General features: G+C 35.8%; 1 protein-coding gene across 2 annotated transcripts; it reads right to left on the bottom strand.

Moving 5' to 3' along the window:
* Nucleotides 1-4,362: 4,362 nt before the first annotated feature.
* LOC135155610 (angiopoietin-related protein 7-like) lies at nucleotides 4,363-15,443 on the bottom strand. Of its 2 annotated transcripts, XM_064105149.1 has the most exons (8): nucleotides 15,293-15,443; nucleotides 14,806-14,875; nucleotides 14,210-14,389; nucleotides 13,115-13,267; nucleotides 12,530-12,691; nucleotides 11,727-12,106; nucleotides 11,178-11,389; nucleotides 4,363-6,533 (listed from the first exon to the last, which is right to left on the bottom strand). In XM_064105149.1, the coding sequence occupies exons 1-8, from the start codon at nucleotides 15,410-15,412 to the stop codon at nucleotides 6,272-6,274; spliced, it is 1,539 nt and encodes a 512-aa protein (XP_063961219.1). In that variant the 5' UTR covers nucleotides 15,413-15,443; the 3' UTR covers nucleotides 4,363-6,271. The 2 variants fall into 2 exon arrangements, with proteins under 2 accessions (XP_063961219.1, XP_063961225.1); XM_064105155.1 differs by lacking the exon at nucleotides 12,530-12,691 and having other exon boundaries at nucleotides 4,373-6,533; nucleotides 15,293-15,440.
* Nucleotides 15,444-15,882: the final 439 nt, after the last annotated feature.

Raw genomic sequence — 15,882 nt, 5'->3', positions numbered from 1 at the left:
CTCTAAAGTGACTGCTGTTACTTTTAAAATTGACATAGTTCATTTAAAATCCACCAAGAAGATATGATTTCGGTGTACACACTTTGGTTTCATGGTTGAAATAATACGTTTGGACTGGTTACATGGATATGCAGTTGTCCAAGAGGGTTTTCAAAAAAGACATCTAAAACGATTCATATCACTCAATAATGGTCAGAGTTCTGCAATATCTATCTGTAAGAAATAATGTTGGTGTTTAAATTTTGGTATGAAGGGTCAAATGATACATTCGGACAAGTAATAAGGATGGTTAGTATTCCATTTTGTCAAAAAAATCCATGGCGGATTCTAAAATTTCATCAAAATGGGTGCTGTTACCAACTCATGAAACAATATGATAATTTATCCCCATGCATTTAAGTGTAGGCACCAAGATTATTTTTCACAGGTGGATACTGTATGAACTATGTCAATTTTTAATTAACAGCAGTCACTTTACAACCCATTTTTACAGCCAACTTGGATTTTAAGGCAAAATGGATAACTGCATATCATGGTAACCAGTCACAAAGTATTTTTTTACCCTTGAAACCCTATAGTGTAGATACCAAAATAATATCCCCAATGTGTATTTGTAATGTTCTCTATCTAATTTTAAGTAACAACAGTCATTTAAGACCCCCAATTTTAAAGCCATCTTCAATTTTCGGACATACCTGACATCTGACTGTCCTTTCAATTTAACCCAATGTATTACTTGACCCTTTAAACTCTATAGTGTAGACAGTAAAATCATACCTCCGAGGTGTATTTGTAATTAAGTAACAACAGTCAAGTTTCACCCCATTTTTCAAGTCATCTTGTAACTTACCCTAGTGTATTACTAGGCCCTTTAAACCATGGTTTAGACACCGAACTCATATTCCCCAGACACATATTGAACAAACTATCTCATTTTATTAGTAACATCAGACATATTTTAACTCCATTTTTGGAAGCCATCTTGGAATTTCGGACATACTAGATCACTGACTGTCATTGTAACTTGTCCTAATATATGATTTGACCCTTAAAACCATAGTTTAGACACCGAAATCAAATCACAGGCGGATATAAAATAAGTATTAGCAGCCATTTTAGAATCAATTTTTGGAAGCCATATTGGATTTTTGGTCATACCAGACCACTGACTGTCCTTAAAACTTGTCCTAATGAATATTTTGACCCTTGAAACCAGTGGTTTAGACACCAAAATCACATCTCTCAGGCCGATATGAAATGAGCTTTGTCCGCTTTAAGAATAAGCAGCCTATTTTTAAGATCAATTTTTGGAAGCCATCTTCGATTTTTGGACATATCAGATCACTGACAGTCCTTGTAACTTATCCTAATGTATTAATTGACCCTTGAAACCACTGTGGTTTAGATACCAAAATCGCATCTCTCGGGCCAATATGAAATGAGCTTTGTCCGCTTTAAGAATAAGCAGCCTATTTTTAAGATCAATTTTTGGAAGCCATCTTCGATGTTTGGACATATCAGATCACTGACACTCCTTGTAACTTATCCTAATGTATTATTTGACCCTTTCCAAACCACAAGATAACCACAAAATACTTGTAAGATTTTCCTTTTTTTTACCGTCTGAATTGGCTTTCACCGTGTGAATGCGGCTAATAACAATAAACACAATTACAATAATGATGAGGATTATTATTATCATCATCATAATTATTATTATTATTAATATTATAGTTGTTATCATTATTATTATTACTATTATTATCATCATTATGACTTATTAAGTAACCAAATATCATTCCCCAAAACCTGGGGGGATGATTGTACATGCCATCCCCCCCACCTTGTGAGGTGGGGGGGATGCATCCCCCTCATCCCCCCCCCCCCCCGTTGTCTACGCCCCTGATTATGTCCCAGGTGGATATGAAATGAACTATGTCCATTTTAATGATCAACAGCCATTTTAAACATTTTTTTAAGCCATCTTGGATATTTGGACACACTAGACCACTGGCTGTCCTTGTAACTTGTTCAAATGTACTACTTCACCCTAAAAACCATTGAATAAAAACAAAATTAAAGCCACTTAGATGAATTGTGGATTTTCAGTCTACGGCAGCCATTTTGGGCGCCATCTTGGATTTGCCAGGTACACTGGAGGTGCTATAATTCACTTTAGCCTGTATCAACATTTTTTACCCCTAGACCATGGATTATTAACCGAAATAGGATTCTAGGGTGGATAATAAGTCAGTTGTATCCATTTTCAGTGAATTGCGGCCATCTTGGACGCCATGTTGAAAATAACCACTTAGCCCCGGATGCCCCGATTTTGGTAGATTTTTAGTATGTTATTCCTGAGGTCAAATTTTAAAAGATTAAAAAAAATTTTTTTTAAAGAGAAACATAACATTTTCTCCACCAAATTCATAAATACTCAGATCCGTCCCAACAGAGTGTTTAGAGAAAAGACATGCAATTTGCAAAATGGGTCACTTTAAATAGGCCCATCAAGGATTTGCCTTTTGAGGTAATGTGTCCGTCTCTATTGTAACGCGAGACTCTATCAAAATAACCTTTTAAAAATAGTATGCTGCCGCCACAATAGTTTAGAGAGATATTGAGCTCTCGATCAAGTATTATTTAACACTTGACCGTGATGAAGAACTTTTCCTCGATGAGAACTTTAATTAATTAAATGCCTAGTAAACCTCCAATCAGACTAGCCGTCTCATGATGCAGCGTTATAATTATAGTAGTTTGATTTTTCTCCGAGATTTTTCTCCACTTTCTCCAAATCCACTTCTTGATTGTTGGGGTGGACTTGGCTTTTATGATATAGAAATACAATAACAAGACAATTAGTATAACTTAATACAACGCAACAACGAAGTGAAGATGCAGATAAATAACAAAAAAATGTATTAAAAAAGTGGGACATGGGAATATATGAATTACGCCTAAAAATGTTGTAAATTTTACGAGTCTTGAAACAAAGGTGTCTTTTGTCAGTTGACGGAAAGATTCCAGGGAATATACGACATTTGGTCAATAAAACCCCATTGAAATTGATTACCTTAGCCCATTTTTCTTTCCTTCCTTCTTTCGTTTTTTTTTTTTTTTTGGGGGGGGGGGGCTTTGCTGATTCAGGTCCATTACCATTGCCCACAGTGCCCCGACATAATCATTTCGACCAAATTGTCCGTCAGTTCGTCCGTCGACCCAGTTTCGTCCAATACCCGCTTCGTCCAATGACGTCCACATCTATACAATGTTAATTCCACGGGTTCAGGGAGGAATTAATCGTTATTTCACTTGACGATGAGGAGAAAATGAGAATATTACATATTTCATATACTAAAATACAAAGAAATAGTGAGTGGATGGCATCACCAGTCTCCTCATTTGCATACCGACCAGTATTCGTATAACTGTTTTGTGAAATTAAGCAAAACTTTAAAATTTCATAACTTTCTCATTTTACAACCGATTCTGATGAAATTTTAAGTGTTATGCTTGTTTGATTTTCTCTTTTTATTCAAATCAAATCAACATTTTTTTGTGCTGGTTGTAAGTTGATAAAATACGTGTTTTGATGGGGTCATCCAAGAGAAACCGGATATAGGCTAATAGCCCTATACGCTGCACGCTTGTGCAGTTGATGAAAAATAATGTGCATAGGGTCTATGTGCTCATCGTTATTGTGCTTATTTCGTTATGTGCTTATTTCGTTATTGTTTAGAAATCGATTAGACCAAACATTACAACAGTACATGAAAAAACGTCTCGACTTGTATTGGTAGATCGTTAATAAAGATGGTAAATAGCAGCTGCCCAAGGACTGAGCCTTGAGGTGCTCCTGTAGAAATCATTTTTATTGCATAATTTTTCCGGTTGATGGTGCTGCATTTGATGCTGCTGTCTGAACAGCCACTGACGTAGCCTCTTGTCGAGGCCCTGGCGGCTGCTTCCCGAGCGAAGCGAGGGATATCCTAATTCACAAAGCGAATTAGGCCTGACGAGCGCTCGAGGAAAAATATTTGGTGTATGACTTGAAAATGCATTGCTCCATTTAATCCTCTTGAACGGGATTATGTATCTAATCAGACAATATGAGCACCAGGAGTGATGAGCACATAGACCCTATGCACATTATTTTTCATCAAATTATCAAAATAAGATTACTTACATTCCCCTTCTTTCATTTCCCACAATGTCTGTCACAATGTCTCTCTTTCTTCCTTCCTCAATTCTCTTCTTTTTCCTCCGTTATCTCTCCCCCCCCCATAGTTACGCAACTACAGCTCTCTCTTGAATCTTCGATAAAAATTATAACTAAGGAGAGAAATTGGTCGATAATTCCATCGAGGTAAAAAAGATGGAGTGTCAACGAAATGCAAATTTATTCATGTAGCTTTCGATTCATAAAGAAGTACAAAAGAATACACAGGTGCAATGTAGCCTTTGTTGGCGACCCGTGATGTCGCCAGTTTCATCTGTTCATGGGAAAACTGAAAAGTGAGTTTTGTTGAAAATAGATAATTGCGAATATTTCCAATTTTATTTGATCACAAAATGTGGATATTAAATTAACACATGAAGAAATATATATCAAAACATTAATATATCCAGAAATTGGGTGAAATATGGTATAATAACAGTCAGACAGTTCAAAAATGTGAAAATCCTCAAAATTTGACAAGTTATAAATCAACATTTTACAAATGTCCACACACTTCCACATTAAAATTTAAAGTGGCTTGAAAGGGTAAACGATAATTCTCGATGTTTTGTCCATTGTCAGTTTATTCTGAGCAATTATACTTTAATATCATTTTATGAAACTTATTTCGTCTATTCATCTCACTAATTAACTCGTCGTACATCCAAGGACAGACTTTAGACCGAGCTCGTTTTTTTCTTCCTTGGAGTATGTTTGTTTACTGCTAACATGAATTGAACTGAATTTATTATTAGAGCATCACTAGCATTCGCCAATATTTTGTTAAAAACAAAAATACAAGGTTATGCAAAACAAATATACAATTTGAGGAATATAAGCAGATAAACAAAAAGATAACAGTATTTCGTCAAGAACTTAAGTCTACTTACATGGCATGAATAATAGAAAATAATGCAGGGGAGAGTGTGTAAGTGAGAGAGAGAGACATATAAATTTATACGTCATACTATAATAGCCAAGCTTCTTCTACATCGGTTGTATCAAAGATAAATTTAAAAGGTACGTATTTTATAATAATATAGTTATATAGGTATATTTACACAGGGAAGCCACTTCAGTTCTGAAAACTGTTCTCCCAGCAGGCCCTGCTATTATTATTACCCTGGCTTTAGCTGGGCTGCTCAAGCATTCAAGGAATTTCTTCCTACCGGGTACCCATTCACCTCACCTGGGTTGAGTGCAGCACAATGTGGATAAATTTCTTGCTGAAAGAAATTACGCCATGGCTGGGATTTTGTAGAGTGGAAATAAAATTGTCACGAGAAAAATGCTATTTTCATGACAGTCTGTTATTGTCTGGATTTGATGTAAAATATTGAAACTTACGCACTTTTCACTAATATGAGTTTTAACAACTCCGAATAATGATTGTCTATTAGGTTTTGATAAATAAATATGAATAAACAGTTTTGTTTCGTTTCCTGGTAAAGAACAGCAATAGGTGGCGCCCTTAAGGTGTGAAATGAACCAGGGTCCAGTGTCTTGAAAGCTCTTGAGAAAGGACTATCATTCTGGACTGGTTTTCAGTGAGAGGCACCCCCCCCCCCACTCGGATTGGAAAGGATACGGATGTTTGGCCAGAAAATCAGATGCCATACTCATAAGAACTGAAGTTCTGCATTTTTTTTTTGGGGGGGGGGGTGGGTGGAATTTACAATGAAATGTGGTCATCGAGAACTGACGAATAAAATAAAGGGCTTAGTTAGGACATGAATGAGCGAGGGAGAACGGGTTGGTCAATGAGTGAAAAGGGGTCTTAAGAGCCACGTACCGGTTCTACCATTATACGTGAGCAGCCCATCCCCCCCCCTCCGAAACATGAGGCCCATGTTCGTGTTACCATGTTGACATGAAATCCATTATAGATATAGATCATTACATGAAATATGTTTAAATTGCTTATTCCTGTTTTTCAAGTGATTCTCTAATATACACAATCACTTGGACTACATTGTGCTTTAAAATAACTATGTATAAGAACTTCAAAAATTAGGTAGAAAGGAATGACAACAACATGGATCAATCCGATCATCTTAACTTCATTTCTGTAGCTCTCATGTATTTTGAGTTAGGGAAATCCCAAAAAATCCCTGTAAAACCATATTGGAGTCCGTGATCCCCATTCAAGTTGGCTGTGGTATCACAGTATACGTCGTTATACCACCACGCCCCTCTGTACAGAAAAGCACAATCATCATGGTCATTGTCATAAGTTAAGAAGGCTTGTCCGTTGGCTGCATCTAGCCCTTCTTCTGCAGTACCGGTATATGATGAAAACCCGATTCGGTAGCTTTGTTGAAGATAGTAAATACATACATTAAATTTAATTTAGTCTAAGACTATATAGAACCTTAAAACAGTCATGTAAATTCAAGATTGCGATTGAAGAGAAAATATAATGAAAATATGTCTGACGTATCGCACCCGAGGTTCTAAGTATCAGCACCTTTATTTTTACTTCTTATTTTCGTAGGGCCCCTAAGTTGAAAAATGCTCCGTGCATAAATATTATTTTGTAATTCATTAATTTTTTGTCACGTCATTATATTTTATCTATTTTTTTTCAATTCATCCATTAATATCTTTATTCATTTACTTTGAAATAAATTTAAACAAGCATTACATTGAAAATGTAATCAACATCAGAATAAAGGGTTACTTCGGGTTGAAAATTATTATATCTAAGTATATTTGCCTATAGTAAAATTCAGCAATATTGTGAAACAGTTATATGAACGTTGCATGAATATTCAGTAGGTGGGCTGATGATGTCACCTCCCCACTTTACCTTTTTATGTTGTTACATGAAATCATATTTATTTCATATTTTCATACATGTGTGTGTGATATATCTTTATCATTATAAAATAAGTTGCAGCCATGAATATCTCAAATATTATATCAATTGTCTATCCTTTTATATTTTGTTCTTAAAGAAAAAAATGAATAAACATACTTTCATGTAAAAAAATACAAAAGAACAAGTGGGGATATGATATTATCGGTCTACTCATGAAGACATGTTTAGAACTGTTTCACCGAAATAATGCAAATCTATATAATGTCATAACTTTTTTATTCCTTGTCCATTTTCAAACAATTCTTCAGTGTTTTGTTTGTCTATTTTTTTTAAATCTTTTTTAAATCATATCATTTTCAGCCTGGAGTACCCCTTAAATTATCGTAATTTGTTTATTGGTCATCTGTTCATGGTTATTGTTAGGCCCAAATTTGCTATAAAAAAGTGATTTCATGCACAAATCCAATGTAAACTCTGTTTCTAGTCAAAATTAGTAACTGTATCTTTTTACAGAGGGGCTGCAGAACGATATGGAAAGCGAGGGGGGGGGGGGCAAGCATAAAATCGTTGGTCATTTTCACTCTTTGTGAAAATGGTTAAATACTGGGAGAGATGAAGCAACACCCGCCCCTCCCCCTTCGGTTTCGCGGCCCTTGTAACATTCGATTTAAATAGCACTTTGAAGTATCGACGAAAAATTCCATAAAAAAACATAGTTTAAAAAAATAGTTAATCCGTGTATGGGACAAGATAATATAGATTTAGTGAAAGTTTGCTAAGATGCAACCGTCATTTTCCGCCATCGCGCAGATATCGCGATTACGAGCGGGGGGGGGGGGGGGGGGGTTTCCCGTGAGTGACAAGGCACAAATTACCCGGGGATGATTAGGGAAATGATAATTACCGTTGCTGTTGGTTCGGTAGTAATGTGTAATGTAGAATTACATAAGCAATATAAACAAAAATCAAAATTTGATGAACGATAAACGTTTCATTTTGAAAAAGCTGTCAAAATCACGTATGTGAATACCCAAAATAGATTTTTAAAATGTCTATTGTCCGCTGTTTTAAGCATGATTTAGTCCAGGATTGGCCCCATAGAAAATTGACGAACCTTGTTTTTTCATATATACAATATTTTTTTATGGTTGCTTGTCAATTCGAGGGTGCTGATTACGAATCTGAATGATGTCACTCGTGTAACCTTGAGCATTTTCCACAAATTGGCAAAATCCAATACGGCCGCCAAAATATGTGAATTACCCATGAAAGTCATAAAAATTGCCCGCACATTAGCAATAAATGCATGAAATTTTGTGGCAGGAGTGAAATACTCTCTGAAAAAATAATTTTTGACAAAATATCTATTTTCTGGATATTCAAAATGGCCGCCATAGGCCTCTGTAAACTCTATTATTTTTAACATGAATAGGGAAAACTCATTTTCACAAAAATGAGCACTAAACCGCAAGAAATCGTGATATATGAACGAAGTACAGTATGCAAATCACCATTACTAACGAGATATATATATTATGTCATGTATGGGAAAATTGCTGTATTTTGATATTTAAAATAGTCGCCACTGGCCCAAACAGTATTATGTACAATGGCAATGGGGGCCAAAAAATTCACAAGAGTGAGCACTAAAATGCATATTATTAAGATAAACGAGTGGAATACTGACTAAAAACAGAATTGTTAACAAAAGATATTATTCATTATGCCATGTATGTGATAAATGCTATAATTTGACATTCAAAATGGCCGCCATGGGCCCTATATTTATTATGTACAATGCAAATGGAGAAACTATTTTTCACAAGAGTAAGAAACATAAAATGCATGTAATTGTGATCTACGAGTAAAATTTTGTCTGAAAACATGTTTTCTAGCGAGGCATATCATTTCTTTTGTCATGCATGAGATAAATGCTGTATTGTGAAATTCAAAATTGGCCCATAAAGGCCCTAACAGTATTATCTAGAATGTAAATGGGGACATATAATTTTGTAAGAATTTGGGTTTGCTTGACTATGAAATCCATATAATCCTGTTGTATGAGTAAAATATTATTTGAAAACATAATTTTGAAGGAATTATAGCATTTCTTCTGCCATGTAGGTGATAAATACTGTATTTTGACATTCAAAATAGCCGCTACAAGCCCTAACCAAACTAATTTTCACAAGAGTGAGAATCATAAAATGCATGTAACTGTTATGTACGATTAAAAATATTGTCTTAAACATGATTTCTAACTACATACATCACATATTGGTCATGGAGGTAATAAATGCTGTATACTTTGAAATCCAAAATTGCTGCCATAGGTCCTAAAAGTATTATGTACATAGGAACATGTGACATATAATTTTGACAGAATTTGGCTTTGCTTGACTATAAATATTGCATATAATTGTGATGTAAGGGTGAAATATTGTCTAAAACCATGGTTTCTGCCGAGATATATCATATCTTCTGTAATTAAGTTGAAAATGCTGCATTTTGAAATTGAAAATAGCCATCATAGGCCCTTATCGTCAATTTGAATGTGGACAGATAATTTTCACAAAAGGGCATATGACGGCCATTTTGAATGTTTAAATACAGTATTTATCACCTAAATTACACAAGATATGATATATCTTGTTATAAATGATGTTTTCAGACAATATTTCACTCATACAACACCATTCAGTCAAGCAAAGCCAAAATCTGTTGAAATCATGTTTTTCCATTTACATGGTACATAATATACCGTAAGGGCCTGTAGTAGCCATTTTTACTTTTAAAATACAGTATTTGTCACCTAACTGGCAGAATAAATGATATATCTTGTTAGAAATTATGCTTTCAGGCAATATTTTACTCATGGATCACTATAACGTACATTTATGGTGCTCACTCCTGTGAATATTAGTTTCCCAGTTCGCATTATACATAATACAGTCAATGTCTATGGCGGCCATTTTGAAATTCAAAATACAGTATTTAACACAAACTATATTTCGTTGGAGATCTACTCCATTTACGTGTACTACGAATATTCATTATGGTTTTTTTTAGACAGTATTACGTAACTTTATCACATACATATGCATTTTAGTGCCACCTCTTGTAATTTCTTTGGTCCTCTTTCTCATTGTACATAATACTGTTAGGGTCTTAGGCAGCAATTTTGAATATCAAAATACAACATTTATCACATACATGGCATATTAAATGATAAATTTCGCTAACAATTATGTTTTTAGTCAGTATTCCACTCGTTTATCTTAATAATATGCATTTTAGTGCTCACTCTTGTGGGTTTTTTTGGCCCCCTTTGCCATTGTACATAATACTGTTTTGGCCAGTGGCGGCTATTTTAAATATCAAAATACAGAAATGTTCCCATACATGATATAATAAATGATATATCTCGTTAGTAATGACGATTTGCATACAGAATTTCGTTCATAGATCACGATTTCTTGCAGTTTAGTGCTCATTTTTTGTGAAGTTTTCCCTATTCATGTTGTACATAATAGAGTATACAGAGGCCTATGGCGGCCATTATGATCCAGAAAATAAATATTTTGTCAAAAATTATTTTTTCAGCGAGTATTTCACTCCTGCCACACAATTTCATGCATTTTGTTGCCAATGTGCGGGCATTTCCATTGGTAATTTGCATATTTTGGCGGCCATATTGGATTTTGCCAATTTGCGGAAAATGCTCAAGGTTACACGAGTGGCATCATTCAGATTCGCAATCAGCACTCTAAAATTGACAATAAACCATCAAAAAATATAATATATATGTAAAAACAAGGTTATGCCTCTTCTATCCTGTACTAATCAAGAATAAATAGTATGTGAAAAGATCTTAATAACTCGAGCAAATAATTTGATTTGACTGCCCATTCCTTCATTATGGTGCAAGCCATTCTCGTCACCCTGATAAAACATGTCGTTTTGCGCTCAAGCATGAACAAAATATCTCGTGGTGTCATCTAATAGAGAAGATTTTAGAGATATTACACAATGATACTTCATTAATAAGCGTAATTTTGACAGCTTTTCCAAAATGTAACGTTTTCCATACGCTCTCTCTATAATTATAGCGAAGGAAAATTGTAAGAACCTTACTTGGTGTTGGTACTTCCAATGCTAAAACTGCCATAATGAGCGTAGAATGGATTGTTATCGTAATCAACCATATCGATTCTGAGTTCGACTCCATCTTTAGCAAGTAAGTAGAGTTGGTCTAATCCCAACCAGTATTCGCCCTCGACGTCACCAAATCCACGAACATACTCGGTATAATTGCGGTAAAAATCCACAGATCCGTCATAACGTTTCTGTATGCATATTATTATTGTGAAGGATGTGATATGTGAAAAAAAATTATCGAATAGTGAGCGTGCAAGAGAAGGTTGAGTTTAGATACGTTGGAATATTTCAGAAAAATTGTGAGCGGGCGAAGCGAGCAAGTCTACAAAATTCTACTTATTTGGCCTATATTAACATGATGAAGAGGCCAGAATGAAATGGTGGATAGAGCAAAAGTTCTTTTAAAAAAAGAAAAGAAAAGAAAAACGAAAAAAAAAGATGCGATTAAGCAAAAATATTGACCATCTTAATAAAACATAAACATCGGATAGATTCATTTCACACCGAGAACCTGGCGGAACGTACCTGGAAGATTGTCCACCCTCCGCTATCGGTGGTCATATCGCAGTAGACATCGGTCAGTCCCACACCGCTAGGAGAGATGGCATAGACACCACTTGTTTGATGCCCCATTGAATAGAGCGTCTTACACGAATTCACACCTGAAGTTCCTTTTGTTGTGGTTTCAGGTAAAGCCTCCGTAGAAGGAATTGTTGTAGGGTGTGACAAAGTTGTCGCTGCATCGTCTGTCGTATGTTCTGATGGAGTAGTTGAAGAGCCTGTCATTGGGGTCATTGCTTGTTCTGACGAAGCTTCAGTTGATCCACTGGAAGAAAGTTCTGGTGAAGTTGTCGAACTTCCTCCACCAGGAGTTTCTTGGGGTGGTGATGCATCCATGGGAGTATCTATACGATATTGACATAAAAGCCAATTACCGATGGTGATTGTGTTGGGAAAGAACTTCGTGTAGGAGAAACATGGAAGATCATAGATGAAAGGAAGAGAGCAAAAACATTAGCAAAACCGGTCTGGTCTAGAAGAAACATTGATAGCAGTACTATTCTCGATGAGACATTAAAGGAACAATGAAAAACATGATCCATGGTTCAAGAAAAGGAAGAAGACTGCACAGGATTGGGTCAATAAGAATCGTGCAAAATCGCGATACCTAACTGCAAAAAGGTTAGGAGGAATGCATGATCCGACATAAAGGACAAACGAGGAAAATCATTATGGAAGTGTTATCAGACCCTATCACTTTAACCATGGAGCTATTACAGATTATTATGGGCACGGAACCGAGAAGGGGGGCTGGGGGCTTGATTTACCATTGGTCGTAGGTTCTGATGGAGTAGTTGAAGAGCCTGTCATTGGGGTCATTGCTTGTTCTGACGAAGCTTCAGTTGATCCACTGGAAGAAAGTTCTGGTGAAGTTGTCGAACTTCCTCCACCAGGAGTTTCTTGGGGCGGTGATGCATCCATGGGAGTATCTATACGATATTGACATAAAAAACAATTACCGATGGTGATTGTGTTGGGAAAGAACTTCGTGTAGGAGAAACATGGAAGATCATAGATGAATGGAAGAGAGCAAAAACATTAGCAAAACCCGTCTGGTCTAGAAGAAACATTGATAGCAGTACTATTCTCGATGAGACATTAAAGGAACAATGAAAAACATGATCCATGGTTCAAGGAAAGGAAGAAGACTGCACAGGATTGGGTCAATAAGAATCGTACAATATCGCGATACCTAACTGCAAAAAGGTTAGGAGGAATGCATGATCCGACATAAAGGACAAACGAGGAAAATCATTATGGAAGTATTATCAGACCCTATCACTTTAACCATGGAGCTTTTACAGATTATTATGGGCACGGAACCGAGAAGGGGGGCTGGGGGCTTGTTTTACCATTGGTCGTAGGTTCTGATGGAGTAGTTACTGAGCCTGACATTGCTTGTTCTGACGAAGCTTCAGTTGATCCACTGGATGAAATTTCTGGCGAGGTTGTCGAACTTCCTCCATCGAGAGTTTCTAGTGGTGGTGATGTATCCGTAGGATTCTCTACGATATTGACATAATAATACAAAGACGATATAATAATGCTAATTAAAAAACTATTTACGGATGGTGATTGTGTTGGGACAGAACTTCCTGTAGTAGAAACATGGACACATGATCATGATGATGGAAGAGAACAAAAACATTAACGAATCCGGTCTGGCCGGCCTATAGAAGATAGTGTAAAGGCACATTGTATAGAAGTACTATTCTCGATAAGATATTTACGAAACACTGATAAACACGGTCCATGGTTCAAGAAAAGGAAGCAGACTGCATAGGATGCAGTCAATACGAATCGTACAAAATCGCTCTTTGCAAAAGATAGTAGGAAAGCACGATCCGAAATGAAGGACAAACAAGGGGAAAAGTTAATAATGAAGTCTGTAAATAACCAGACCCTTCCACATTTACAGATTAACATGGCTCACTGAACGGGGGGGGGGGGGGGTGCTAGGGGCTTCAGCCCCACTTTTCCTAAAACTTTGTACAAAAACGCAAAAATGACCATGATTGCGATTTTATGTATGTTCAGCCCCACCCCCTTTCAAAACCGTTCCGCTGCCAATGAATAACATGTATAGACTTTTGCATATTTGGTGCAACAAAGCAATTTGGTCAGAAGCAAAACTCTACAATGTCACACAAAAATAACAATTCGAAGAGCACCTGTAACAGATGCAGCTCCTCCAGAAATATTTAAACACGATAGACCACACGCCGGTTACAGTATCTCTTTAGCATATTATAGGAACAGGAAGATCCGGGAGGTAGATGCGCCAAATGGCTCGAGGGAACCGGTCATAATACCCATCTAAAGAAAGGTGAAATGAGCAACAGTAATCCAAATAGCCTAGAAAATATTTTTGCGAAATCTTATGATATAAGGGGACATAGGCCTATCATGTCTAAAATATCTGTAGAAGATCGTTTTTATGCACTCACCATTTCTTTTCGGTAAAACACAGACAAAATGGCGCCAAGATGGGAGTTTTACCAGAACTGGTTCAGGATCGTTTGATGTTGATGCTAATCTTGGAATGAGTTGAATCGATCTCCCTCCAGATAGAGTGATGTTCTTACATAATACAGGGTCTGGGTCGCAAAGCTCTTTTAATTCAGCAACTGTATTGTAAAAAAAAATCGACAAGACGGTAATTTTGATCGTTTATGCGTTTCCCCTAATATTTCTTTTAAATATGTAAAGTACTGAAGTATGAACTAAACTGGAAGTTACAAAAAATAAAAGTGGGATCACGGGATCTATAAAACATTCGTGATCATTCCGAGTGTTTACAATCCAACATTACATTCTCTTCACAGATTATACCGCGATTTATGTATCGCAAAAATATTATAAGAAGTGTATGATTAAAAACCGGGTCACTTTATATTCTTATTGATATTGTTATTCTGATTATTATTTTAGTTATTTTTTCTGTTGTTTTTCTTTTTGTCTACAGTAATTATGAGATGTTTTGTTTGTAATCATGATAATCAATACAAATAAAAAAGGGTCAAAATATCAAATTCAAACTTACCACCATGAACGAAACTCACTGCAATGAGGAACAGGAAAATAGGCAAACTCTGTGATGAGCATACGACAGACTGAAAGAAGCAGAAAGAGATATCAATTAAGAATTCCATGACGATTGTGATGGACGTAACTGAATACAAAATCAATTTTCCCTAAATAAATCGAAAATTAAAAAAGAATAAGGACTTGTTTTCAAGACTGTTCAAGGAGGGAGAGAGAGAGAGATATATATATATAGAGAGAGAGAGATGAGGGGGGGGGGGGGACAAATACAGGAGTGCAACATGTACATAACAGGCAACTATTTTAGTTCATTTTTTTTTTATTGACCAAGAAAGGAAATGGAAAATTGGCCTAAGAAGTAAAAGTAAACATCATGAAACCGTAATTATGTCCATGATAAATCATGACGGGTGTGAAATCTGCGATAATGATAATAGTAATAATGATAATAGTAATAATAATAATAATAGAAAGTATGAGCTTACCATGATTACTGATGTTTTTTTATGCACCGAGTCCTGAGAGCAGCAGAAGGAAATCTTCAAATAGTTTCGTGAAATGTGAAAGAGGTATAGTTCCTCTCTCAGAATTAAGAATTTGTTCATCTGAATGTGCCGTTGTTACAGTAATGATATCAACATTTTATACCGAGGCCTCCCATTCGCTGCATGGGAGAATAACGCCATCGAGCCAAGGACGTTTGTATGAAGGACATAATTAGCTATCACAAAGAAGTTCATGAATATTATATTTATTCTGCAATATCTGGCCTTTGCTATTGATGCTCATCAAATTGGTATACATTATATATAAAGTATCAAGTTGTCGTGATGGTATAATCGATAATTGTGAATTTTATTTAAAAGGTTCGCTTAATTATGGCAACTTTTGCTCAAGTTTACCGAGGATTAGAGTCATTATTATGTGCACTCTGGCATACAGATTTAAGCGAAAAAAAAAATTGCCGTAGATTTTGATGAATGGGATAAGCCCTTTATACAACTCTGACAGAGTAATTAGTTTGATTAGTTTCAGTTTACATTTAGAGGTTGTTTAGAGAAAAGACATGCAATTT

The sequence above is a fragment of the Lytechinus pictus genome, chromosome 1 (assembly GCF_037042905.1).
Source record: "Lytechinus pictus isolate F3 Inbred chromosome 1, Lp3.0, whole genome shotgun sequence".
Classification (NCBI taxonomy): domain Eukaryota; kingdom Metazoa; phylum Echinodermata; class Echinoidea; order Temnopleuroida; family Toxopneustidae; genus Lytechinus; species Lytechinus pictus.
The sequence above is the reverse complement of the archived record's forward strand: the minus strand, read 5'-3'. Positions and strand labels throughout refer to the sequence as shown.